General features: G+C 39.8%; 1 protein-coding gene across 3 annotated transcripts in view; it reads right to left on the bottom strand.

Annotated features, from left to right (window-relative positions):
- Window positions 1-6,872: 6,872 nt before the first annotated feature.
- Window positions 6,873-10,000, bottom strand: part of LOC144958494 (innexin unc-9-like) — a 29,312-nt gene continuing 26,184 nt past the window's right edge. For all 3 annotated transcript variants that reach the window (XM_078890482.1, XM_078890484.1, XM_078890483.1), the window contains exon 5: window positions 6,873-8,205. In XM_078890482.1, coding sequence (XP_078746608.1) covers window positions 6,964-8,205 — 1,242 coding nt within the window. In that variant the 3' untranslated portion in view covers window positions 6,873-6,963. The remainder of the gene's footprint in view (window positions 8,206-10,000) is intronic.

Genomic DNA, 10,000 nt, shown 5'->3' with positions numbered 1-10,000 from the left:
ATCGTAAAGTTATAGCCTGACACAGACAAAAAAAAATGACGTCTAGGACTGGCAGTTTGACGTCATTTTTTAGGTTTGTGTAGTGTCAAGTGAGTTGTCGTTAGTAGAGCTCATGGAAACAAGTTATTTCATTGGTTGAACTATTGAATACAACTCACGATTTGTTTTCTTTTGTGGCAAAAGACTGGCATTTTGACGTCATTTTTTGGTCAGTGTCAGGCGATTTTACGATGGCTACGATTCAACAGTTCAACCAATGGAATCACTTGCATCCTTGAGCTCTACCATAGCCATCATTAAGTTAAAGCCTGACACTGAAACCGTAGCCATCGTTATGTCATAGCCTGACACTGAAATCCACAAGGACCGGCAGTTTGAGGTCAATATTTGGTTTTTGCACCGCCTAGTGAGTTGTCGTTAGTAGAGCTCAAGGAAACAAGTTATTTCATTGGTTGAACTATTGAATACAATTCACGATTTGTTTTCTTCTGTGGCAAAAGACTGGCATTTTGACGTCATTTTTTGGTCAGTATCAGGCCATAACTTACGAAGGCCACGCTGAAACACCAAATGACTGGCATTTTGACGTCAGTTTTTGGTCAGTGTCAGGCTGTATGCGTATCTCATCATTTAGAGGAAAGTGAGAAGCAATCCCAATAGTAGATAGTTAATAAATAATGAATTTATATAGCGCCTAAACATCCACGTTAATCGTGCTCTGCGGCGTTTTACAAAATAAAATACCCACACTGACCCCACCTGTATCTTTATCTGACAAACCTCGAGACAGACATCCAAGTTGTGTCAACTCAGAGAATCACAATATAAAGACAGAAGCATTGATCGAGTGTACTTAAGAACATTTCTTAACCCTCTCCATACCAACTATAGATAGTATGCGCTTGGCTAAGAAGATCATAACATTGCCATCCGGAAGTATAACGGACCAACACACAAAACTGTGTGTATTCATGAACGTTTATAGTCAGGTTAATACAGTTCAGTGAGCATTACTCATAAACGCGGATGGCAAAAAACAATAACAAAGACCTGAGTGACGTCATCTTCGAACTATCTATAGGAAAATTGTCACATTCGTTACGATACAACCAACATTATTCTTATTCAAATTTCTCTTGTACATCATAAAATTTAAAGAAAATGAACAGAGTGTTGTAGAGTGTGTTTTGCTAAAGAATTAATGTATCTCAAGAACTTACTGTTATTGTGTTTGAGTGGTAAAAGATATATTTTAGTGTTAGTTGGTTGTGAAGTTTTGGGGAAAATCCTGAAAATGGCTGGTAAGGAGAAAGTTAATGAGATAGCAGGAGACATTTACACAGTTGTGGAAATGCCCATGAACTCTTCAACTCCTTGGGATTTTCAAAGCTCCTTGGGTACACAGGCAGTTGAGCAATACTCTTCAACAGCCGTAACGTCACTTCCTTCCTAATGACGCATGGTAACTTAGTAACACTGGCTCTAAACTATCGGAACAATGGCGGACGCCCGTATGAAATATTTCCCCGGCGAGCATAAAAGCGTATCCAGAGGGAAAAAAACATAAATTTGATCATGTTTTGACTTTTACACATTCTGATCACAAGGCATATAAAAAGTTCTAGCCAGCATGAAGAATAAAAAGTAATGATTTTCTTTGTTTAGAACCAAGATGGCCGCCTTTGCCGGGCGGCGTGACATCAGACTTCTTCTTCTTCTTCTAGGTTCCATGCCTGGTCCAGGCTTCGGATACTGCATGAATTATCTCTCTCCATTCCTCCCTGTCTCTTGCTTTTTCAAACAGCTCTTGGATTGTTAGGTTGGTGAAGCCCTTCAGTTGGTCTATGAGTGTTTTTCTTTGTCTCCCCCGGGCGCGTTTACCAGGTATTTTTCCACAACTTGCCAGGTATTCATTCTTATCTTTCCTTACTATGTGTCCGAAAAAGGATAGTTGTCGATCCACTATTAAGGGCATTAGTTTCCTTTGTTGGTATGTTTGTTTTAGCACTTCTTCGTTCGTTTTGTGTGCAGTATACGATATTCTCTGCATCCTTCTCAAGCACCACATTTCAAAATCTTCAATGTTCTTTTGTGTTTCTGCATTTGTAGTCCAGCTTTCGCATCCGTATAACAAGATTGGCCACACGTAGCACTTCAAGACTCGGAATCTAATCCCGAACGATATCTGTTTGTTTTTCAAAATGTTTCCCAGGTCCATGAAGGCCTGTTTGGCTTGAGTTATTCTTGCTCGTATGTCTCGGTTACATCTTCCATCTGTTGTCACTATTGAACCTAGGTATTTAAAACTTTCTACGTTGGTAAGTTGCTCGCCGTGAATCGTTATATTGCAGGTGTTGTTGTTTTCGGGGTTTTTCTGTATTACCATGCATTCCGTTTTGGTGATATTCACTTCCATTCCCTTGGCTTCACTATCTACTACCACTTTGTCAACAATCTTTTGAAGTTGGATTTCTGATGTTGCAATGAGTACCGTATCGTCTGCGTATCTTATATTATTTATGTTGTGACCTCCTACTTTTATTCCCTCCATATTATTTATGCCCCTCATGATTGTTTCTTGGTATAGATTAAACAGATCTGGTGAGGCAACACACCCTTGAAGGACTCCTTTCTTAATAGGAATGGAATTTCCTGTAGAGTTTCCGATTTTGATAGATGCCTGCTGGGTGTAGTATAATGTTTGCATGAGTCTGAGGTCTTTCTCATCAGCGCCAATGGAGTGGAGTTGTTTTAGTATTTCTTCGTGGCGTACTCTATCAAAAGCTTTTTTGTAGTCGACAAAACAGAGGTATAGTGGGGTCTGAACCTGTATAGCTCTTTCACTTAAAACACGGAGGAGGTATATTGCGTTCCTTGTCCCTCTGTCAGGTTGGAATCCATATTGTTCTTCTGCGATTTCGGGGTTAATCTTATTCCTTAGCCTGTTGATAATTATACGCAACAGTATTTTGTTGATGTGGCTTATTAAACTTATAGTTCTAAAATTTTCGCATCTGACTGCACCTGCTTTCTTTGGTATTGCTATGAAAATAGAGTTACAGAGATCTTCTGGAATTTTCCCAGTATTGTATATATTGTTGAATAACATGTGAAGTTCATCAATTGCTAGATCTCCTAGGCTTTTTAATACCTCTACAGATAGTTCATCAGGGCCTGTTGCTTTACCATCCCTCATTCGTTCCATGGCATGTTATTTCACTTTTGGTGATGTTTGGTCCGCTTAATGGTTCTTTGAATTTCAGTGGTGGTTCATTTCTATTTGGATCATTGTACAGTTCGCCTATGTATTCTACCCATCGGCTTTCTATATGTTGTTCTTCAAATAGCAGTTTCCCTTGTTTGTTTTGGATACAACTTCCTGCTGCTTTGCTTTTCCTTTTCCCTGATAGTTCTTTTAATCTTTGGTGAGCTTGTTGGGGGTTGGGTTTGTATTCTCTTTCGATTTCGCAGCATTTCCAGTCTAGATAGTTCTCGTGTGCCTCGATGCATTTGGATTTAATGTGGTTGTTCAATGTTTGGTATTCTGCAGACCCTCTGACATCAGACTACTGAATCCAATTACGAAAAAAGGTTGAAGTGTTTTTCCGAGCTTTTCTGACAAATTGGGAGAGATGACATATTTCTTACTGCGTCTATGTGGTCTTGGTGGTTTGACACTCGATTTCGGATCGGAAGGTCCTAGGTTCGAGCCTCGCTCGGAGGATAGTTGAGTCCTTGGAAAAGGCTCTTTGCTCACATTCTCTCACCGTACTGGGGGTGTAAAATTAGTACGTGGCCGTTAAATTGCAATATCGCCTAATAGGCGTTATGTCTCGTTCTACATGTTAAATGTTGCTGTTGGTTAGGGACCCCTTGTAAAGCCCTTTGAGCACGGTTAGTGGATATTGTGCTATATAAAAGCTCAATTTTTTATTTAAGTGTCTTATCTTCTCCCATATCACTGTGAGTGCAATCCAATCGAGCTCAACTGTGCTCAAATAAAGGGATTTTTTTAATGAGCTTTGATATAGTGCAATATCTACTAAATGTGCTCAAAGGGCCTTACAAAAGATCCTGACCAACAGTCACAGGTAAGATGTAGAACGAGACATGACAGTGTAAAAAAATATCTATTCTTATGACAGCGGTTTTAGAGTGTTTTAATAATAGGAGTTAGATAAGAAAATAGTTTTGATAAGGCATTGATACAATACAAAACTTGCATTCAGTTAGGACAAATTGATTCATAGGCTGACACAAATTTGATAGAGGGACACTTTAATACCAATCAGTTGATACATTGTATTGTATTCCACTGTGTCAATTCAATGACACGCTATATCAATTTATAGCCCAACACCCTGTATTATGTTCTTTTGTTTTATCTGCCGCTCGTCCTCTCTAGTCAGCTAATACTGCGTAGGGCGTCGCTTCCCGAACTTTCTTGCGAAACAGATTACGGTTTTCCGCCAGTCTACTTGCTTGAGTTGCTGTCATTCCCAGCCATTCCCATATATCTTGTTCCCAGCTTCTTGTCGGTCAACCTCTTCCTCTCTTGCCGTCTACCCTTGTCTGCAGAATGTGCTTTTCTAATGATTCCCTAACCTTGGAAAAATCCTATCATTTCTTTGTAAAAAGTAAACGTTGAATAATGTATGAAGCCTGTTGGAAATAAATTATACTCAACAATTGCATATTGTTTAGGCTTATTTTATTGACTTGAATAGTTTTTGAAATGATGGCTGACTGCCTATCTGTATAGGGAATGAGATTAGCGGAGAGTAGCGTCCCTTGATTGGACGTCCCCCATAGTCGGTGACGTCACCGGCGGAAAAGTTATAAGAGAGAGAACGTCATGTTGGTTGTGCGCGTGCGTCTCTCGTCCTCGCTTCCGGTGAAAGCGGCTTGAGACACTTCAAAACCAAATTGACGTTCTCTCTCTAAGGTGACGTCCAATTAAGGGACGCTACTCTTCCGCTAATCTCATTCCCTATAATGTAATAGGAGGTTAGAGGCAGTTGAGATGTGGATGTATAGAAGAATGTTGAGGCTATCATGGACAGACAAGTATACGAACGATGAAGTGTTGGCGAATGTGAGAATGGGAAGAATGTTGATCGATACCATCAGAAAATGGCAGATACGTTTTCTGGGACATGTGTGGAGAAGAGACGGAATAGAAAAGTTGGTAACTTGTAGGATGATCGAAGAAAAGAGAACTAGAGGAAGACAAAGAATGACAGATTTAAATAACCTAAGAATGGTCAAACGTGTTTTTAAAAAGCAACACAGATTTCATGCGCACCGCAGAGGATCGTGATTCGTGGAGACAGCTGACTGGCAGCGTGCTCAAGAGTACAAGCCACGATGGATGATGATGATGACGATGATGACGATGATAATAAATTCAAACCCAACGTAAAAATGGGGAATTCCAAATGAAAATATGTTGTGATGTTAAAGCCAATACTTTCTTATATGATCGATGTGGAAAACTTGAATTCATTGTCAATTAAAGCACTTTACATGATACAGGTCAGTGAAGCTATATGGTCTACTTCTATGATACTCGCTTTCAGATCGGAAGGTACTGAGTTCGAGCCTCGCTCGGCGCATAGTTGAGTCTTGGAAAAGGCTATTTATTCACATTCTCTCACCGTATCCTGTTGTAAAATGAGTACCTCGCCGTTAACACCGTTATCTTTGTCGGAAGAAAGGTAATATCGCCTAACAGGCGTCATGTCTCGTTCTTCATGTTACGTGTTGCTGTTGGTCAGGGACCCTTTATAAAGCGCTTTGATCTTGTTTAGTGGATATTTCGCTAGAGAAAAGCTCAAGTTTTTTTCTTTAATTTAAGAATTTCACTTGGAGGGATGGAATATAGGAATTCTTTTGTGACTATGGATTTATCAAAGTTGTTATTTTCGTCGTAAAATAACGTTGAGTGGAATGCTCTAATCTAGGTGTTGAATGGCACGCTATGAATATCTCAGAAAAGTTAGTGGAACAGGCACTTATGTTGGTAAAAACAAGAGATGAAGTGAGTATGAAAGTGCCAGAAGACAATAGAGAATAAAAAATGTCCGCGACCTTATTGGTACTACAAGTCCGCCTGGCCGGTGAGAGCGTGACTCTACCATATGAGCTATCCACGATCCCAAAAAAAGATCGTCTCTAACTCATGTCATTGTTAGAGTATGAATATCTCGTTTGATTCATTCGGAGACATGGAAGGATTCCAAATAATGTTGCTTCTTCGATGATGAAGATTTCTAAAGAAAGTCAAATTTAAGCTTCTCGATATTGCTCAACAACTAGTGAAAGTTCCACAACGGAACGCGTCTGAAAACACACTCACAATCCAAGAGGTAGTCTATTTGTTTCACTTGCTTATATCGTAGCCATCTTTAAGTTGTAGCCTGACACTGAAACTCAAAAAGACTGGCATTTTGACGTCATTATTTGGTTTTTGCACGGCCTTGTGAGTTGTCGTTAGTAGTGCTCATGGAAACAAGTGGTCCCATTGTTTGAACTATTGAATACAACTCACGATTTGTTTTCTTTAGTGGCCAAAGACTGACATTTTGACGTCATTTTTGGACAGTGTCAGACTATAAGTTAACAATGGCTACGCTTATATCTGATGGTAACTCGGTTTCTGTACATGGGGACACGTGGCTCGGCGCTATTGTCTTGGGTTCGTACCCAAAATCTGCCCAAGTTCAAATATCCGCTGTGTTGTGTGCCCTTAAGCAAATAATCACGCCTCGGCTCAGTTTGAGGCTCTGCTCTGCGGCTGACGCCTGGGTTACCCAGTCTTCTTTTTGAATCTACCCCAACAACAATTTTCCCCTTCGGATGAATAAAGCGAATTTTAGTGGGTTTTTTATTTAGTTTACTGTTGTACACACACATTAAAATGCAATAATAACGTTTTTAAATCCATAAATTTAACTGGATGAATCAGTTCTTGCTATGATGCTCCGCTTCCCTCATCTGAATGTACAACTCTCTGAACACATCATTGGAGACGACCACGCCCACAGCCATCTCCAGAGTCCTAAAAACGAGCACACCATCAAAGTCGAACTGTCTATACATCCACACCGTCATCTCCCAGAGTCTTCGCCGTTCCAGTCTCTCACGAATATCCGCTTGGTCCGTTTCTATGGGAGACAACAGGAACTGTCTACTCTTCTTCCTTTTCCGCTTCCGGTTTCTGGAGGAGGATCTGTCCGGAATGAAATTGATGCGATTGCCTACTCTCAATCTACTACCATCCGTATTATAACCAACCGTTAGAAGACTGGCATCTTCATCGGAATTATTATCAATCAGTTCATCATCGTTATTATCATCGTAATCCAAATTAATCACACCATTGGTCGATGACGACAGCTTATCCATGGATCGACTACTTCCGCTTCCGCTGGGAGTAGAAGTCGCAATACCGCACATTTTCAACAGTCTTTTTTGTTTATCTATATGGTCCATGATGATAATGTAATCGTTTACAAATTTCCAACGTCTCGAAGGCGAAAGAAGTTGAAATGCCCAATGAATCATACTGTACATATTAGTCACGACCAACACCACGTACCAATACCATAAGAATAAAAATATCTTTTGGTTGTACAAATTAATCGGCAATATACATTGCACGCTATAAGTATTAACGTTATTCATTTGTCTAACTCGAATATCGCATATTGTGCTTTTAGGGAAGCGCGTCGACTCCGTAGCAATGCCGTTAAGAAAATCCAAAAACGTATCATAACCGTAGGACAGGAAATCGTGGTCAATAAAAATTCTCAAAGAATAAAACATAACGACAGATATTGTCAAATAACAAAACTTTACAAATATAGATAACCCTGTTAAGAACGTTTGTTTGTGGCGTCCCATCCAGAAAATCCCAACAGCTCCAAGAATCTTTTTAACTCTGTAGAACGGATCTTTCCGCCGTATTTTCGCCTGATAAAGCCAAATTCTAAGTATGGTGGCCAGTTCTGAGATATCCCCGTCGTCGTAGGCGCTTTCGACGAATGATTCGAGGTCAAGGTCGGAGAGGGGCGCGAATCCGGTCCACAGCATGTGTGGCATTTTAAACATGGCGGCCATGAAGAAGAGAATCCACGGGGCCCAGGGGTAGTACGTCACTTCATTCGCCTTCCGGTCTTCGCGGCTTTTAGGAAGGTCTGCGTTCTGTGGAGTGGAGAGAGAGAGAGTTAAGAAAGAGATCATTGTGTCATTTTGTTCTTTTGATGGGGTTTTATTTTTCTTTGTTTTTGTTTGTGTTGTTGTTGCTATTGTTGTTGTTGTTGTTGTTGTTGTTGTTGTTGTTGTTGTTGTTGTTCAGTTGTTGTTTTTTTTCCTTTTTTTTTTATTGTGTTTTTCTTTCATATTTATTTTTGCGTTATCTTCCATTGTTAGCCATTGAATGCGTGATCTTTTGAGATAATTTTAATATTGAACAAATGTGTGTTGATCGGAAATACTGAAACTGAGATTGTGACGTCGGAAAAACATTAAGAAGTTGTAATTGTATGTGGTTGTGTCAAATGAAATTAATAATTTGATAGATAGATAGATAGACAGATAGATGGATGGATGGATGGATTGATAGATAGAAAGATAAATAGCTAGCTAGATAGATAGATAGATAGATAGATAGATAGATAGATAGATAGATAGATAGATAGATAGATAGATAGATAGATAGATAGATAGATAGATAGATAGATAGATAGATAGATAAATAGATAGATAGATAGATAGATAGATAGATAGATAGATAGATAGATAGATAGACAGATAGATATTTAGATAGATTGATAGATAGATTGATAGATAGATAGAGTGACAGAAAGGGAGATAGAGAGAGGGAGAAAGAGGGAGGGAGAGGAAAAGAGAGAAAGAAAGAAAGAGAGAGAGAGAGAGGGGGGGAGAGAGAGAAATAGAGAGAGAGAGAGAAAGAGAGGGAGAGAGAGAGAGAAAGAAAGAGAGAGAGAGAGAGAGAGAGAGAGAGAGAGAGAGAGAGAGAGAGAGAGTTCAGAATTAAAACCATTTTTCTCACAAAATCGACATAGTAAGTTATTTTAACTAAACATACTGCCTCGGTAAATAATTCCTGTTCATCCTTGCCATTGATTGGCTAATGAAAGAAACCTCCAAAGGGCAAAGAAATGGGATACAGTGGACCCCCTGGACACAGTTAGATGATCTGGATTTTGCAGATGATCTGGCTCTTTTGTCCCACACCCAGGACCAGATGCAAGCAAAAACCACAATTATAAACAGCCTCTTGGAATCAATTGGTCTAAGAACTCACTCTGCAAAGTCAAAGGTCTTGAGGATAGGTACGCGTCAAAGGGAGCAGATCAAAGTAAAAGATCAGGAACTCGAAGAAATAGACACTTTCTGCTATCTCGGAAGTATAATTGACAAGGATGGAGGCACGGAAGCAGAGGTGAAAGCACGAATAGGAAAGGCACAGGCTGCATTCACATCTTTGAACAGAGTTTTTGAGAACTAAAGATATCTCCCTTCGACTAAATCTAAGACTTTTCAACTCAAATGTGAAGTCTGTCCTACTTACTGTATGGATGTGAAACTTGGAACGCATCACAGGCATGTATAAGGAGGGTACTGATTTTCGTAAACAGGTGCATGCGTAAGCTACTCAGAATAAAATGGATGGATAGAATAAAAAATGAAGAAGTATGGAAAAGAACACAGCAGAAACCAGTGGGAGAGTAAATAGGAAGAAGACGATGGAGGTGGATTGGACACACGCTTAGAAAGAACGACTCCACTATAACAAAGAAAGTATTGGACTGGAACCTTCAGGGCAGAAGATCAAGGGGAAGGCCACGAGGAACATGGAGAAGAATTAAAGAAGCTGATATACAGAGAAGTGGTAAGACCTGGAATGAGATTAAAAAGATAGCTCAGGATAGGGAAGGATGGAACCTGTTTGTCTGTGGCCTATACCCTGACC

Source organism: Berghia stephanieae, chromosome 13 (genome assembly GCF_034508935.2).
Source record: "Berghia stephanieae isolate SIO BIC M18660-M18661 chromosome 13, UCSD_Bste_1.3, whole genome shotgun sequence".
In the NCBI taxonomy this organism is placed as follows: domain Eukaryota; kingdom Metazoa; phylum Mollusca; class Gastropoda; order Nudibranchia; family Aeolidiidae; genus Berghia; species Berghia stephanieae.
The sequence above is the reverse complement of the archived record's forward strand: the minus strand, read 5'-3'. Positions and strand labels throughout refer to the sequence as shown.